The sequence below is a fragment of the Stenella coeruleoalba genome, assembly GCF_951394435.1.
Source record: "Stenella coeruleoalba genome assembly, chromosome: 17".
Classification (NCBI taxonomy): Eukaryota; Metazoa; Chordata; class Mammalia; order Artiodactyla; family Delphinidae; genus Stenella; species Stenella coeruleoalba.
This window is the reverse complement of record NC_137163.1, coordinates 62,097,628-62,115,810: the sequence shown is the minus strand read 5'-3', so window position 1 is coordinate 62,115,810 and position 18,183 is coordinate 62,097,628. Positions and strand designations below refer to the sequence as shown.

Below are 18,183 nucleotides of genomic sequence, written 5' to 3'. Positions count from 1 at the left end.
ACAAACATGTTTTCAAACATCATGCATTATGAGAGAAATATGCATAAGATTCTATGTGAGCTCAAAAAGGTATGCTATCCAGACTGCAGGTTTAGGGAATACTTTCTGGCGGCAATCACATAGCTATGCAGACTAAGGTAAGGATCAAGACAAATGAACCGGCTTTGGAGAGGACTTCATGTGGGGTGAAATCCTAACTCTGCTGTGTACTTTGTGGCCTTGTGCAAGTTACTTAATATGCATAAGACTCTACTTCCTTCTCTGTGAAATGGGAACAATAATTTATATGATAACCAATCAATATATAATGCAATTTATTATTTCAATAATATTGAGGGAAGAGGGATCATCATGAATCATATGTGGGGTACAACACAGTAGAAATATATTTTAAAAAGCCACATTTTTCTAGTTATACTTTTCCCCACTGATCAAGAATTAATTCATTCCACATGCATTTATTAAATTGTTTCTATGTGCCAAGGACTTGGCTAATTGTTTCCACAGATGATCTCATTTGATAGCTCAGTCTCCCTGTGAGGTTAAGATTTCGATCCTCATTTTACCAATGAAATCACTTAGACACAAAGAAGTTAATGACTAGGTGAAGGTGGTTTGGATAATGAATGGTATCATTGGAATTAGAGTTAAGGTCTGTGTAATTTCAAAGCCTATGCTTGTATTGGGGAGCATCTTTTCATTCTCTAGACCGAGCAAATACTACATTGGGGGAAACTGCTGGAGATGTCAGGATATCACTGTTTCCTTCTTTGCAATGCCAGCTGAAATCATATAGTTTTCATATTCTATTTGTCATTCCTTTCTTATTATTTGCTTTTCAAATATGGGAGCTACTACATAATAATTTATTTTGTAAGAACCAGATACAGTGCTTGTTATATAGTAAATGCTTTATAAATCCTTCTTCACTTAGTAAAGTTAACGAGAAACAGTAGTCAGAATATTAAGCTCTATAAAGTAACACTGTCTCAAATTATCATGTAAATACTGCATACACTTCATCACACATGTATCTATTCACTTAATATTTATGGAGCATTTACTATATGTTAGGTACTATTCTAAGCACCTAGGATAAATTCATGAATAAAATAGACAGTCCTTGGCCTCCTGGGTGGGCAATCAGGCAATAAACAAGATAAATAAATTACATAGTATGTTAGAAGGTGATAAGGTTATGAAGAAAAATAAAGCAGGTTGAGGCTGGGACATTTAATAGTGTGGTCAGAGAAGGGCTCCCTGAGATGTCCTGGAGGAAGGTGAGGCAGTAAGCCACACTGACAGATGAGGGAAGACCATTCCAGACAGAGGGAAGAGAGTGGGCAAACTCCCCTGAGGGGGAGAGGAACAGATTACTTCAGTTAGAAAAATGTGCTCAATTTAGTGAAATCCTGTCTCTGTGAGTAAATTGACTAACTGAAATAATTCATTGGATCCCTCATGCAGACTCAGAGAAACTTTGAGAGAAATAAAATCTAACAGGTCAGAGCAGGAATGTCAGTGACTTTAACCTCCAGGCCAGGTGAAAAATACAGATCTCAGTTGAACACTGTTACTTTTATTTTAATTTGTTTAACATTGCTTTGGACTGTGAACAATTCGAAAGTGAGTTCAATTCCTAACTTCAAATATGGACCTCAAAAGCTTAGGACACTTACCTCAGTATGGCTACCAGCCCTGTGTTCAAACTGTCCCCATCAGTGGGTGATATCACTATGGGAGCCTCATAGAAAATGGTCTTCAGCTCAGGGCTCTTTCTATTTTTTTTTTTTAATTAATTCTTATTGGAGTACGGTTGCTTTACAATGTTGTGTTAGCCTCCACTGCACAACAAAATGAAGCAGCCATGCACATACAGATATCCCCTCCCTTTTGGACTTCCCTCCCATTTAGGTCACCACAGTGCATTAGGTAGAGTTCCCTGTGCTATATGGTATGTTCCCATCAGTTGTCTATCTTATACATAGTATCAATAATATATATGTATCAATCCCAGTCTCCCAATTCCTCCCACCCCACCCCTTTCCCCCTTGGTATCAGGGCTGTTTCTAATTGCATCAGCCTGATTTGCAATCCCCTTCATTCACAACTTTACTCTCTGAGCCTCTTCCCATGCCATTTCCTCACCTTCTAATGTCTCCTCCTTAACTTATTCCAATATTTATAATCCTACCCTTCAAGTTTTATGTAAGAATGTTGTGTCCTTCACTGTTGTTTCTTACATTCACAGTCATATTTGATTTCTCCTTCTTTTGAACCACTGTAGCCTATTATGTTTATCACACTGCTCTTATTAAAATCAGACTCAATTTACAGTTATTTGTATATTTCTTGCAATCTTCCTAATTTTAAGCTTTCAGGGTGCTCAGTCTATGTTTATTCACCTTTGTATAACTATTTTCTTGGGAAATTTCTTGTGTATAGACAGTAATCAACCATTATTTGGTGAATTTGAAATCCCTATGAATTGTTACATGTTTATAACTTGAATCAATTTTGATATTATTATTTATATTTAAAGTTCGCTTATCATTTATAATAACATTTTATCCTGTGCACCTAAAATATGAAAGAAGTTTTTCAAAGTTCTAAAAAGCAAAAAGCCCCTTAAAATTAAATGATTTTATCCTCTTTAAGTACTTGGTTATGCTAGTGTATGCTTGAGTAAATTAAGTGGACACAATTTGAACACTAGAGTGTTGACATTCATATTTTAGTGTATAATATCTTCTTTGGGTATACTGGCCATGATTTTCCAAACACTGTATCCTTTCAAAAAATAATAATATAGATAGAGCTTAAGATATGCAAGTCAAACTCTTGGCTTCTGTTCTACGATTAGTTTTTTGACAAATTTCCATAGCTCCTTGGACACCAGCTGTTTTTCATTCTTCCTAAGGGCAACTTAAACCGTGACTCTAAACCACAGACCACACTAGTTTCTTAGAATAAGAATCATTCCCTAAAAGAATGAAATTACAAGACTCATACATGGAGTAAAATTTGTAAGATATTTCTTGAATTTAAGGCAATTGAATAAATTAATTTTAAAAATTTGAAGTCCTTCTGTAAGAGGATGAGATCCAAAGATAACAGAAATCTTTGTATTTAAACTGTAAACAAAACAGGAAAAACAAGCAGGAAAAAAAAAAACCTTAGGCACATAATTCAGTATAAGACGCTGCTGTGTAAGACTGATGTAATAAAAGAGTACAGACCAAAATACCATGGAGAAATAAAAGAAAGAAGAGGTAATCTCTAGTTGGCAAAATCATGGAAGGCTGCTTAGAGGAAGGGTATATGAGATAGATGCTCAGGAAAGGGTAGGATTGGATGTTATAGTAGGTAAAGCAATGAATGAACAAAATCGCCAGGAGAGAAAAGCATAACACATTTGCCATGTTTTCAAGGATTTTGAGAAAAGATTGAGGATCACTTAATACAAGAGCCATTAGGGAGGCCACGGAGGTTTTAGAGCAGGGTCAGAGGTGCATATGAGAAAGATGGCACTATCAATTGATGGAGTTTAGATTGGCTGTGAAGGTGACCCAAGAGGTGGCAACCACTGAATCAGCAGGGCCTTTTTTTTTTTTTTTTTTTTTTGCCATACGCGGGCCTCTCCCTGTTGTGGCCTCTCCTGTTGCGGAGCACAGGTTCAGCGGCCACGGCTCACGGGCCCAGCCGCTCCGCGGCATGTGGGATCTTCCCGGACCGGGGCATGAACCCGCGTCCCCTGCATCGGCAGGTGGACTCTCAACCACTGTGCCACCAGGGAAGCCCAACAGGGCCATTCTTTTAGTCAAAGGTGAGGAGGAACTGGACACCTATACCTACCACAGTGACAGGTATGAACAGTTAATGGAAGTAGTTCATGAGAACACATGGTAGCCATCTTCATAAATGGTAGAGAATGATGGAAAGACAGGTAGGGGACAGCGTGAAGATAATGATAGATATGAACTGAACAACTTAAAAGTGAAAAAAAATGTGTAATGTAATTTCAAGAAGCCAAAATAGCTGTATTGATAATATGCCCTATTTCATTTGTTTGGTGCCTGCAAATATGATTTGCAGAGCTAAGGGAATCAGTCTCCTATACTCTTCTGGAAAAGAGAAAAATACTAGTTACCAAGTCACAGCAGGTAGTAAAGTTACAGAAAGCATGACTCAAGTGAATGAATGGAGAATAGATTAATCCGTCCTCAGAAATAGCCAGTAAAGTATTTGCCTACAGTAATTTATGTCTTGAGAATAAGGAAAAATTTGGATTTTGTTTATTTGGGCTTTGTGTGTAAGAGAATGTAGATAATGTAAAAGACGTTTTTTTTTAAATTATTCATAGTTGACAAAACACTTGTGATGTCTATCCTTATCGTTGTTTTAAATGAAACCATATACTGGACCAGATGGCACCTTTCCTCTCATTTGGGAAGGATAACTCAATTTTCTTCTTATGAGAAATTTGATGTGTCTAACTTAAATTTTTTCAATGAATGCTTTTATGACCACTAGAAAGCCTCCTGAGAACATTGCCAGCCAGCAGGGAACTGAGAAAGATTGCTGACAGGAAGGCATTTCTCCAGCTCATTTGGAACTCCACATTCCTGTTCTCCTACATGTAGAACCTTTTAAGTGTCTTGGCTTCAAATGGAGACTGGGCACATTTTGTATGAATTTTCTTCCAAGGTGCATGTTGCGTAGTATTAGTTACTTAGTATTGCTTATATATGAATGTTTAGCTCTCCACTTATGGAGCCAGCTGAAAGTAAGGACATTTTGTTTATGATTGTTTTGAGTACAGGCTCTAAGATGTGCAAATGTAAAAACATTAACATGATATGATTCAGAACCTCACCATCAGTTGGTAGAAGGAAGAGCTTTGAATCATACATAGGCTACATATATATCGACCATATTTCCTAGTATTCAACACTGCTTTTTTGTTGGCAAATTATATTTGACCATATGCAATGGTACAGAAAATTTTATTATATTCCTGCTGACTATTTATAGAACCTAGCATCATATCTGTCCCACAGAGAACACTCAGTAACAATCTATGGAACAACTGAATGAAGTCTTTTAACCTTTGCTGGGCATTCCATGTAAAGAGCACATGGCTATGGTGCTCAGGTGGGCAGGGGTCACTCAGTATTCAATCACTCATTCCACAGTATTTATTCCTGTGCCTGGCATTGTGCTGAGGGGTTCAGCAGGGAGCAAAAAGACATTTCTTGATAGGAAGTACTGTGAATGGACGAGTAAGTGGGCAAAGCAGTGAGCTGTGTGCTAAAGTAGAATAAATACAGGTGCTGTGGGATCCCATGGGGCATATCTGGCCCAGACTTGGACTGGGGGTAGAGACGCAAGGAAGGCTTCCAAAAGGAAATGATTTCAGATATTAAATATGAAAAATAAATAAAAGTTATACAGGCAGGAGTTGGAAGGAGGGAATATGTGGTAGGTGGGGAAGGGTGTTTTGGGAAGGTGCATGGTACCTTGAAGGCATAGATGAAATTCAGTGTGGCTTGGATGTAGAGGATAAAAGAAAAAGTGATGTTTGATGAGGCTGGGAAGGCAAGCAGAAACTTGTTTGAGTTTTATTCTAAGATTAAGGGAAGTGGTTGAAGGTTTTAAGTTGTGTAATTAATTTGCCTTCCGAAGGGTCATTCTGGCTACAGGTTGAGAAAGGGATTGGAGACAGGCAGAAGTAATGGCACAGTCAAGAGACTGTTATAATAGCCTGGGCGAGAGATAATTGAAGCCTCAATGACATTTAAGGGCATAGGGATGTGACAAAATGAATTTGGGGATCAAATCAGTATGTGTAAGTGATTTATATGAAGAAGTGGCATAAGGATTTATATGATGGAGAAGCCAAGGAGGATGCCTCCATCTTTGACTAGGACAATTGGGCTTCCCTGAGTTGGAGAACACAAAATAAAGTGCAGGTTTCTGGTAGTCATTAAGTAGCTGAAGGTTTATCATCCAGGGTACACATCTACAGAGGTTGAAAAAAGTAGCTAGTGTGTGGGAGGGAACATTCTTCCAATACAAAGAATTTTGGTTGGGAATATGCTTTGGTAATCAGAATGGACCACTTTACATAATGGGGGTAGGGTAGTGTCATGGAGACCGCATGGATGCATGATTTTATGTCTGGGAATCTACTCAAGAATTTTTGCAAGAAAGTTTCATGTATCTTTTAAGAATTTTTTTTTTTTTTAGAATCAGTGCTGAGACTTAAGTCAACATGACTCCAAATCTATTTCAGGGGCCTAGATAGCACCAGGTCCATCTAGTCTTCTGACACACTCAGGATAAGGTTTTTCTGGAAACTAATCAAAGGACTTCAGAAAAATCGAAGTTGACTAGTCTGGCTGGTGTCCTGAATTTAGTATATCTGAAAACCATTTAATAGTCAGTCAATGGCCATTAAATGGTTATGAACTTGAGATGTTTAATTGTCTATGAGAATTTCTGAAGAATGGCTTGGAAAGAAGGCAGGGAAGATAAAGACTAACAGCTTAAAATGGTCAAGAGAAATGTTTGGCATAAAATACATCATGGACTGAGGTTTGGAGGGGTATGATTTGAATGTTCCCAGTCTATGTTACCCATAGAGTCTAAAATCAGGTACCAAGCATTTTTTTGACACAAATATGGAAGAATGCCGCCAAAGTTGTGTGTTTAGACTAAACTTCATGACTCTTAAAATTTCACATCACATACTCCGAACTGAAACAGTCCAGGAATGTTGCTTAAGGGCACAATATTTTTTTACCCTACAAAGTGCATCAAATTCACATTTCATAATTTCATTAAATATGAACATTCTACCAAATCTGTCTCTGCATTCCAGTGAGATCATGTTTTCAGCAAGCAGTAGGTAGGCGGAAAGGCATTTGAATTCTTCTAAGTGGGCAACAGCAAGGTATGGGGTTTGCATGTGTCTCACAAGATAGTTTAACAATCAAGAAGTCAGTTTTTAGCTGATTGTAACACTGAGTTGGTGAAAAAAATTAACCACACATGAAAGTGTCTTCCTGGCATATAACTACAGTATTAAATGATAGCTGGTGGGTATTAATTTCCCGGGAAAGGAGAACTGTTGCTAGAATCCATCAACAAATGGTCTTTAAATTTAAAGATAAAACATATGTTAAAGAGGGATTTAAGGAGGGGAATTAATAGGTTTTAAAACTTCTGAAATGTTCTCTAATTTTTATCTTCCACTGTCTAATGTTATGTTGCCAAGAAGCAAGGTCCTTGTTATCTATACACAGTTCTGTTTCTGATTAGTTTGTTGCTTCAGGGTTTATGTTTTCACTTTCTCTGATTGCCTGCTAAGTTGAGATTAAAGCTTGATGTGTCTCAAACTTCAGGCTGCCAGATAAGGTGATCAAAAGTGCACCTCTCATTACCTCTCACTTTAGGCATCTTTCTAGTTCACAGACACCACCACTCTTCCAGTGCCTGATCTTCCAATAATAATAGCGTTTACCATTCTGTACACCCTGCCGTGCTAGAGCTGTGCTAAATTCTCTTCAATCACTATCTTGCCTAACCTTCACAACAGTCTCGTGAGATGGGGACAGTTTTCCTCATTTAGAGACAGGAAATTTGAAGTTTGGAGAGCGTAAGTTGCTTCCCCCAGGTCCCAGAGTAAGTAAATCAAAATGATGAGAAAGCAGTTCTGTATGACAACAGAGCCCATGCTTTGAAAGACTACAATACACACTCCCCTCCATGAGTTCATCTCCTGCTCTTGAGCCCGCTCCACATGCATTTTTATCTGAGGACATCGCTGAATATTAGAAAGTGTTTCTTCATATGGAATCAAATCTTGCTTCCTGTACTCTTTCTAACCTTGGCAACCACATAGGAAAACTCTGTATTACGATAGTGTTTCAAGCCTTTGAAGCCTGTGAGCATCTATGCCTTAAACCTTTGTCCCCCAGTCACCCAGCTCTTTTCTAAGCCTCCAGCCCTTTTGTGTGAAATACCTGTACACACCACCTCTTGCAACCAGAGTATGGCCAGCGTAAGGAAGGTGGCATGAAGATATTTGCTTTCTGAAAATCTTGGAAAAGGTAAGAAGTTGTGCCATTAAGGGAATGGAAAATCAAGTCCCTCCCCACCCCCCATGCTACCTCTTACATTACACATACACACAGGAATAAATTCACTATTTATTTGGTAGTGCGTTAATTGCCTGTCTCTTTCCTAAACTGTAAAGCAGAGTCCATGTCAGTCTTGCTGACTGTTGAATTCCCAGTACCCAATACTGTGCAGCCCTCCCAATAAGTAGTCAATTACTAGCTGCCTAGATTAACGAATTATCTAGAATTCTATTGGTTGATCTGGAAATTTGCATTTCTTGCATTTTCCATTGTTGATAACAAAACAGCAGTCCCCATCTGGTAAGTTTGGTGTAAGGAGATTTGGGGCCAAGACAGTTCCAGGGTCACTCTTTCTTGCCACCATCCTTGTGTATTAAGATCACACATCTACATAAGCGTAATGGTGACAATGATACCTCCCATCAGAGTTCATAAACTGTAGGCCCATTAACCATTCCAATTAGTAGTCATGTTTAATTTGCTCTGCAAGTGTTGAACTGTAGAGAATTTTACATTTAAAAGGCTATTTGGCAACATGTAGAAGTGGATACATTTCACATATACATCAGGATTTCTAGATTAGCCTGAAAAGTTTTAAGGTTTAGAGACATTGTGCCCACTTCCTACTTGTCAGCAATTGTTTAAAAAGGAAGAACCTCTTTGGGTGGGGAAAAATTCACTCATTTCCAAGTCTCTCTCTCTCTCTCTCTCTTTCATATAACTGTCCAGATGTCAAGCAGCAGTTGCATTTTGTCATCTTACACCCAATACTCATTTTCATTACTAGACCAACCCCCAACCCAATCAGTTGAGTTTGATTATATTTAAATAGCACTTTGGTATTTTCAAAGCACTTGACTGAGGTATAGATTGAGCCATGCATAGATTAAAGCACTGAAATTTTTTTTTCCTTTATTTCCTAATCACCAATCCTGTTTAAATAATCTTACCTCAAATTCTGAATATTTTTCTTTTATCCATGCCTTCCTTAATTTATATATTAAGGCTTTATATGTAGGAAACACTCCCTCAGGAAGGAGTCTTTTTCAATAATCCAGATAACAAATGATGGTGGCTTCACTCAAGGTGGTGGTAATAATAGTGATGATCAGTGGGTATATTCTGGATAGACAGGATTTTAATGGCAGGATCGACAAGATTTGCTGATAGAGCATAAAAAGATTATTAAGCAAAGAAAGAGTAAAGATGGCTATGGACTCTCTGGCTTGAGCAACTACAAAAGCAATTGGTAAACTTTTTCTGTAAAGGACCAGATGGTAAATACGTTTAGCTCTGCAGACCTTGTGGTCCGTGCTGCCACTGTAACACAGAAACAGCTATAGATAACATATAAGTAGGCAATGGGATAGATCTGGTGACCCCTGAACCAGAAGAAAAAGGGTAATGTCATCCACTGATGGGAGGAAGACTGTAGGAGTAGCTGGTTAGAGGGTAGGGAGTGGCAGCAGGGTTGTGAATACTGGAACTCAATTTTGGACTTGTTAAGTAGAGGTTTAAAGTGGATAGGTGGATAAATCAGTCTGGAATTCAGTGGAGAGGTCTATAGATATAATTTGGAAGAGTACCACCAGCTTATAAATAGTATTTCAATGTGTGAGACTGGATGTGGTTACCTAGGCAGTGAATTGATGAAACAGAAGAGAGAGAGAGGGAGAGAGAGAGACAGACAGACAGAGAGACAGACAGAGACATGGCTTCAGCCCTGGGAACCCTCCAGCATGCACAGGTTAGGGAGATGAGGAAGAATCAGCAAACATATGGAGGAAAACAAGGCAGCAGCCAGAGAAAAACAAGGCAAGGGTGGGGTCATGAAACCAGGGGGTGGAAGTGGGTCCAGGAGGAGCAAGTGGTCAGGCATTCTAAAAGCGGCTAATAGAACAAAAAACATGGTGACCAGGAAATGACCATTTATGATATGGATGTGAGCAATTTGGGTAGAGTGGAGGTAGCGGGGGGAACCTGCCTGGGGTGGGCTCAAGAGTAGAAGAAGAAAAACTGAAAATTCTCTGTTAAGACAACACTCAAATTTCATTGTAAAAGGAAGAAGAGGAATGGTGCATTGGAAGACGAAGATGAAAAGGGGTCAAGAGAAGTCCTTTTGTGTTTGTTTTTAAGAATTTTATGCTGCTGGCAATGATCCAGTTCAGAATACCTCTAAAAAAAAGTACACTTTTACACCTTTTTTTAATAGAAATTTACCTTTCCCACCTACATAAAAGGTAGCACTCATCTTACCTGAGGAAAGTCTTCACTATTTTCATTTAAACATTTAAAAAATGCTTAGGACCCCACGTTGATACTTTGTGGTATAATGTGGTCCCATATTTATGGTCATTTTTGAGGCTTGAGGGAATTTTTTTTAAATCAAGTTCCTTAGCTAGTTCTTTTTAAAAGTATAATTGGTTTAATATCATTTAATTAATCCAATTAGTGCCCCCAATTTCCCATAGGAAATCCTTTTCTCTTCCTGTGCCGCACCCCCCCCCCCCCCAAGTCTTACCAAGGCCCATTCTTCCCTCCTGTCTGGTTTAACACTGGGTCATATATTCAGCTCTCAGTTTCCTTTATTGGCACTTCACAAGCATTTCCACCGAAAGGGAATAAACCCCAATTTCAAAACAAAACCACAACCATGCCCATGAAGTGTTTTTTAAAAGCTTCTGGCAGCCCTCAGGGAAAATAATTTTGTCATCACTTAATATCTTTTTAATGGCTCTTTCTCACTTCTATAAGTCAGCACTGCTTTCCCAATCTAACCCAGAAAAAGAACAAAGAGCCCCAGCTGAGTTATTTTTAAAAGCCAAAAACTTGTCTATCTAAACTGCCTTTACTTTTTATCTAAATATATGAGAAATGACCACATGTCAGTCCAAGAAAATAAGTGTCTATACGACATGCCATACTGTTTCCAATGTCATTGCTATCAGAGTATCCATGACAATAACCAATTTAGAAATGTGTCTTCAAAAACTCAGTGTGATAATTTTATTTTTTAGTATTTTATGTCTTTGAAGATGGTTTCCACGTGCAGAACAGATTTTTTAAGAGGTCATTTTCAAATTTAATATTTCTTGTTCTCCTCTAATTTAGCTTCATTTACATATATTTTTGTTCTATTCAGAAATCTAGCAAGTTTTGGCAATCACATTTGTTTAATGTTTGTTACTACTTACAAATCTAGTTGATTTAAATTTTAAGCTGCATTTATAGATTTAACATATTTGACCTTTAGTACTTCAACTGGCTTATTGAAAATAATTTCCATATACTTAAATGTCTTAAAAGCCTAAGCAACACAGTGACTCTTAAGTTCTAAATTTTGCAATACTGTTTAACAATTGTAACAAGATTTTCTTAAAATTTTTAACTTAAAACCACAAATATAAATAATTATTGATATATTTTATGTTGAAATTACAAGGCTAACGTATTGCTTTAATAACCTGTTGCCAGATTCTCTGAACCACTATAAATATTAATAACATCAAATATGTACAGGTTCGTTACCTAGAAATATTTATCCTTTTTAACACCTTATATTTAATTCTTTCAAACACATCTACCTTTAATTCTTATGTTTGGAATTAAAAGATGTTACCCACTTGAAAAAAAACAGTATGTCATATCAAACAATGTTGGGGATATATTCTCAAGTAATTTTCAGGGTTGCCTTTCAGTTGGTCTACATTTCTTATTGTCCGGAGATAGTGACTGGGGTTTAAGAAGGCAGTTTCGGATGTCCCGGTGCCCACTGTGTTGTGGGTAACAAAACTTAAGGAAATGGCTGATAAAACAACCTCATCTTTGGGCTGGATCATATCACTCTCTAATTCTTCAATTTACGGAAGTCAGTGATTTTCTCCCATGCTGAGACATTCTTTGACTCAATTTTGTATTTCTTTGGCTTAACCTCTGAAGATCTCTGGACTTGAGGTCTTTTCATTCTTTTCATATGCCTCCTATCTCTTGGAGCCACACTCTTCTAGCTATTGAAATGACATCAGTTTGAATTCTGGATGCTTCTCATGGCTTAATCAGACTATGTGGTTTCCACAGACAAGGTGCTAAATTTGTTGATAAGCAGAGTAGTTCATGGTAAACATTTTAGTCCAGAGCTAAATCAATCAGTTTACAAGCTGACCAACTAAATGGCTCGTAACAGCAAAGAATGGAAGAAAATCCTGTGGCGCAATAGGGCACATATATAGGCTTCTGTGTGCTCTGACACCGTTTTAAGCCATCTTCACTTTGTGAGTTATCTAATCATAATATCTAACTCCTACTAGCTCCTGTAAATGTTTTTTTGTCTCCATGCATCATTTTCTTAATTTTTGCCTAATTTTTAGAAGGCGTGATATTTTAAGTGTTCACAACTCAGTTACCTGTGAAAGTATTTTATCCATTTAGAGGGACAAGAACTAGAAATACAGAATTTGAGGCTAGCTGCATAAAAGCTGAATAAATATAAGGTGTTTAGCTTTTCTAACAAATGATCATAATATGTTGCATATTTGCTAGTCATTCCATAGAACGTTAAGTAAGTACACACCTGTGACCTTTTTTCTTTTGCTGTATTTGTAGGGTATGATACTAAACTTATTTCAAAAAAATATCACAGGTGTTCAGCAAAATTCAGCAGATAGATTAGCCACTAAGCATCCAGAAATGTATATATAAGTCAAATGTTTAGGTGATTACAACTTCATTCCCTAAATTTGTATAAGTTGTTAGAATTCTTTCACATGGTTAAACTGGCAACATTCATCACAATTTAGAGCTTCTGGATAAGAAAGAAGCTATCCTTATTTGCTGTTTTCAACCCTGAAAGACCTCTCATCATATTAATAGATTTAAATACCACTGTGGATTAAAGGGATACATCACTCACCCATATTCTCCTGGGAGTTGTAACCAGTGGAGAAAGACGGAGACAGCAAATACAGAAGATACGCAATTCGTAAATTTCAGAGCAGGATCTTCCCCTCTTTACAGGATGGGTGTGAGTCCTGCCTGGGGACAAACAGGCAAGAAAGAGCACAGGACTTTCTGACTTCTTCTGCAGTAGGCATCAGAGAGACAGTTGGTATGTCTCCCATGGGAAGGCAAAATGATCCCACTCTCTGTGTGGGACCTGGCCAGTGCTGCCAGGGTCTCCAGCATCTTCCTTCAGGGACAGGCAGAAATCCCTCCCATCAGTTTCCTAAAAGCAAACATGGAGAAATGAAAAAAAGTGGTCATCTCTCCTCCCTCACAACTATCATCTCAAAAATTTTAATTATGATATCTGTACATAGAAACACCTAAAAACGTAGGCATCAGTAATGCTAAATACAGGGTCTTCCTATCAAAATCCTTTATAATAATTTAAAAATGGTGCTCATGTAAGATATTTTTCAGGCATGAACTCTTTGGTTTATCTCTTTGACATACACAATACGTTTTAAGTATATGAGTAAGCATATAGAATTATATATGCTAAGTTACCTTAAATTTGTTAACTGCCTTAAATATTTTAAATTATTTTGTGAAGAATCTAGGTTTCCTCTTTCTGTGGTATGGAAAAGGCTAGAACTGAACAAGTCATAGGTCAATATAACAGATCTTCCTGATTCTGATGCTGGAGTTACTCAGGGATACTAAATCATGAAATGCTGAAGAGGAAAGGGACCCTAGAGATGAGTTAACTGGGAGACAGAATAATTGACATGTCCTCAGTCACAGATGATCTTAGCAGTAGGCTTAGGGTTAGAATACAAGATATTTTATTTTCTTTTTCAGTATTATTTGTGCCATGCAGTGCTGATATTTCAGAACAAGACTATAAGAAAGACTGTTTTTAGAAAGATTATATAAAAACACAGAAAAGCCGTGTTTTTAGCAGTTACTGTTCTGAGTGCACACCACTTCAATATGTTAATAATATTTAGATGTATTTTTTTCCCAAAGTGACTACAATTAGCTCAGAGACATAATTTGTTGATGCTATTCCGTCTAAAATTCATTTGTGATCTAATGGTAATATTTTGCATTTTGGTGAACTGAAATCCATATTTTGTAAATCCATATTTCATTAAAAATATCAGAAGAATAAATACCAGATGAATCCATTATTAGCCAAACAAAATGCTTTTAAAAGTTAATTTCAGTTCTAGAATACTATGATTTTCATTGCAAATTTAGTTTGGTTCACTGATATTTCTGCACAGAATTTTTACAAACAAAAGGAGAGGTTTGAAGTAATAATTCATAAAACATATCAAATGATTATTTTACAGAGCTATGTGTGAAGGAATAATACAAAGTATTTTTTATAACTGTAAAAAAGCATGATATCAATTCAAAGGAGAAGACAAGTATATAAAGAGACACTAACTTTTAAAATATTATAGAATGAGTATTTTCCATTTATATACTGTATTTAACACTGATTATTTACTTATTAAAAGGGTATTATGTAATGTTTTGCCACATTTAATTAATCCACAAAATGGGCAGATTATATTCTGGATAATTAAGGAAAGTGTATTTTATTATAGCTTTTTGAATGATCTTTCTTTTTACACAGACAGTGGAGATATGGCCACTGTCACCACAGAATTACTCCAGATCCTTTCTTGATAATTCTGATTTCATGTAATTTTGTGAGTGAATTTATTTTAATGTAATTCTAGATAGATTTATGTAAGATGACTTTGTTTTTCTAATTTAAGACAACTTCTAAGTGGCTAACAAATCTTTTTTCAGGGTGGGTGCCATGGTCTTCTAGGGTAAAAATGTCTCTGAAGGGTTCATCAATTTTTTTTCCTATTTTATTTCAAAGTCACTGAATTAATTTCCTTTCACTTAAATACACTGTTACATTAAGTAAATCTATGTTTCTAGCTCATAACAATTAAAAGTTCTAATATTATTACTATCAAATATTCAAATGATATAAAATATCATTTATATATTATACTTTAATATAGTTTGACACTTAAAAGTTGGAATAAATGCAAATCAAAACCACAGTGAGACATCATCTCACACTGTTAGAATGACTATTGTCAAAAAGTCAAGAAATAACAAGTGTTGGTGAGGATCTGGGGAAAAGGGAACCTTGGGCACTGTTGGTGGGAATGTAAATTGGTGCAGCCACTATGGAAAACAGTATAGAGTGTCCTCAAAAAATTAAAACAGAACTACCATATGATATAGCAATTCCACTTCTGGGTATTAGTCTGGAAACTAAAATACTAACTCAAAAAGATAACTTCACCCCAATGTTCATAACAGCACTATTTACAATAGCCAAGATATGGAAGCAGCCTAATTGTCCGTCAACAAATAAGTAGATAAATGGAATATTATTCAGCCATAATAAACAAGGAAATCTTGCCATTTGTGACAACATGCATGGAACTTAAGGGCATTATGGTAAGTGAAATAAGTCAGAAAGAGACAAATAACTTATGATCTCATATGTACATGGAATCTAAAAACAACAACAAAAACAATACTGAACTCAGAGATCTAGAGAGCAGATAGGTGGCTGCCAGAGGTTGGGGGGTGGGGTGTGTGAAATATGTGAAGGTGGTTAAAAGGTACAGACTTTCAGTTATAAAATAAATCCTGAGGATGTAATATACAGCATGGTGACTGTAGTTAATAATACTGTATTGTACATTTGGGTGCTGCTAAGAGAATACATCTTAAAAGTTCTCTTCACAAGAAAAGAAATTTGTAACTGTGTGTGGTGACGGATGTTAACTAGACTTATTGTGGTGATCATTTCACAATATATATGTACATAAAAATCATTAAGTTGTACACCTGAAACTAATAATGTTATATATCAATTATATCTCAATTAAAAAGTTGGACTATGAGACATTGTTAATTTTGGTACATTGATTTGAATAAATTTGATCTCATTAATTTTTAAGATATATCAATAGCATGGCTCCTTTTTGCTGTGAATAAACTCCAGGGAAATCAATTGACTTTGGTGGATTCAAACTTCAGTGGTCAGTATGAGGTATCTCCAAGTTACATCTGGATACGATATTTTTGTTAACCTATCCTTTACCAAAATTTATGTCTGGACTTTGGGTCTAGATGGCCCTGTAAAAACAATAAAGATTTTTGAGGAATAACAATATTGCACTGTAGAACTTTGAATAACAATGGTCTAAATTTGCTTTCTTCTAGTCAGGAAGCAGAATTGAAAGAAGTTTAGGAAATAGTAGTGCCATTTCTTTTCTCTTTTTGTTTGTTACTAGCAAACCCAGTAAAGCTGAAGGTTTTTTTCACTTTCACAGGTCTGGGATGAAAATCTTGCAAAATCCGCAGAGGCTTGGGCAGCTACTTGCATTTGGGACCATGGGCCTTCTTACTTATTGAGATTTTTGGGTCAAAATCTATCTGTACGAACTGGAAGGTAGGAAGTAGTTTCACTGATACTGTTTATCCATGCAACTTTATTGCTTATGGACTCCAAGGGTTAGTGACACCAATTTCAAGTAATATCTGCAAGAGGGCTCACTATGTGTCAGGCACTGATGCTTGGCCTATGACTGTTTTAGATGTCTTCAAGGATTATTTAATTTTTTAAAAGGGCCTAGAAAAACCAGTTTTCCCTTTCACCCTTGGAACACCCTCCCTTAGCCTGTATACTACCCTTATCTCACAGAATCTTTGAAAGGATCAGGCTGTATCCTGTATCCTATCTCTTCTACTTCAGAAAAATCCCTTCATGGTGGCAGAAGCCATTATTGTGTATGCAACCTTCCCATGTTTGCATATACCTGTATCTGTGTGTGTTGTACAAATTCAATATATTTACACATATATGTATATATAAATAGGCACACATATGTATATGCAAGTATATGCAACAATGGATAAAGCTGTTCCCAGTAATAGGATAATTTTTCTACCACTGTGGAATGTCATCATCCAATATTCCAAAGACTCATTCTCTTCCACATAGGGGAGGAAAATCAGGTGGTAAAACAAGATAATGATGATAATTCCTGAAAGATTCGCATTTCTCTTTTTGAAACAACCAGACACATACTTAGACAAATACAGGATCACTTGCTCCAGTCCTGGGCATTTTCATGCTTGGCTCTACTTGGAGGAATAGAGGATTCTACTAGGTGATGATGGTAATTGTGAGGGGTGGGTATGTTCTTGATTTATCATGAATAATCTGCAAAAGGACCAATTAACTTATAATTTAACATGAGTCCACTATATATTGCCACTACTGTACTCTAAGTTCTCATTGTGTTTCTTGATATCTAGATATCGCTCTATTCTCCAGTTGGTCAAGCCATGGTATGATGAAGTGAAAGATTATGCTTTTCCGTATCCCCAGGATTGCAATCCCAGATGTCCTATGAGATGTTTTGGCCCCATGTGCACACATTATACACAGGTTATTTTAATTGTTTTGTTCATTTTTGATTCATACTTTTAAAAAATGCTCTTACTATTTTGGTGAACATGAATTTTCTTAGCTCCAACTTCAATAACAGTATATCGATTTACTTTCTCAGATGGTTTGGGCCACTTCCAATCGAATAGGATGTGCAATTCATACTTGTCAAAACATGAATGTTTGGGGAGCTGTATGGCGCCGTGCAGTTTATTTGGTATGCAACTATGCCCCAAAGTAAGTATCCAGTTGGATTCTACTTCTTGGAATCTTTAATGATGTTAAATATCTTCAGTCTGATAGATACTTTTAACAGGTAAATAATATGAGTAAGACTTAACTAACAAGCACTAATCCTCAAATCTTCCATCTTCTTGTATATCTGAAAAGTTATCAGCTGAAAGGTTTCTTTTCACAAGGATTCTAGATTAAAATTGCAGGCAAGACTATTTGTGATTTGGAGAGTCACTAAATTCTCCTTACCATCTTTCTTTAGGCATGGTAATTATAAAATAAACATACACTTTTAGGCTTTTGATAGCTATATAAAAGGCATCAGGAAAGGATCTTCTAGGGAATTTATCAACACCACAGTAT

The 18,183-nt window shown here is 36.6% G+C and overlaps 1 protein-coding gene and 1 long non-coding RNA gene across 2 annotated transcripts in view; one reads left to right on the top strand and one right to left on the bottom strand.

Moving 5' to 3' along the window:
* Nucleotides 1-18,183, bottom strand: part of LOC307175727 — a 126,518-nt gene that overhangs the window by 55,477 nt on the left and 52,858 nt on the right. Inside the window, exon 2 of the long non-coding RNA XR_013824438.1 lies at nucleotides 13,054-13,365. This is a non-coding gene — a long non-coding RNA (uncharacterized lncRNA). The remainder of the gene's footprint in view (nucleotides 1-13,053; nucleotides 13,366-18,183) is intronic.
* PI15 (peptidase inhibitor 15) overlaps nucleotides 1-18,183 on the top strand; it is a 28,692-nt gene that overhangs the window by 1,809 nt on the left and 8,700 nt on the right. The window contains exons 2-4 of the mRNA XM_079901150.1: nucleotides 16,466-16,584; nucleotides 17,454-17,586; nucleotides 17,708-17,823. Coding sequence (XP_079757276.1) covers nucleotides 16,466-16,584; nucleotides 17,454-17,586; nucleotides 17,708-17,823 — 368 coding nt within the window. The remainder of the gene's footprint in view (nucleotides 1-16,465; nucleotides 16,585-17,453; nucleotides 17,587-17,707; nucleotides 17,824-18,183) is intronic.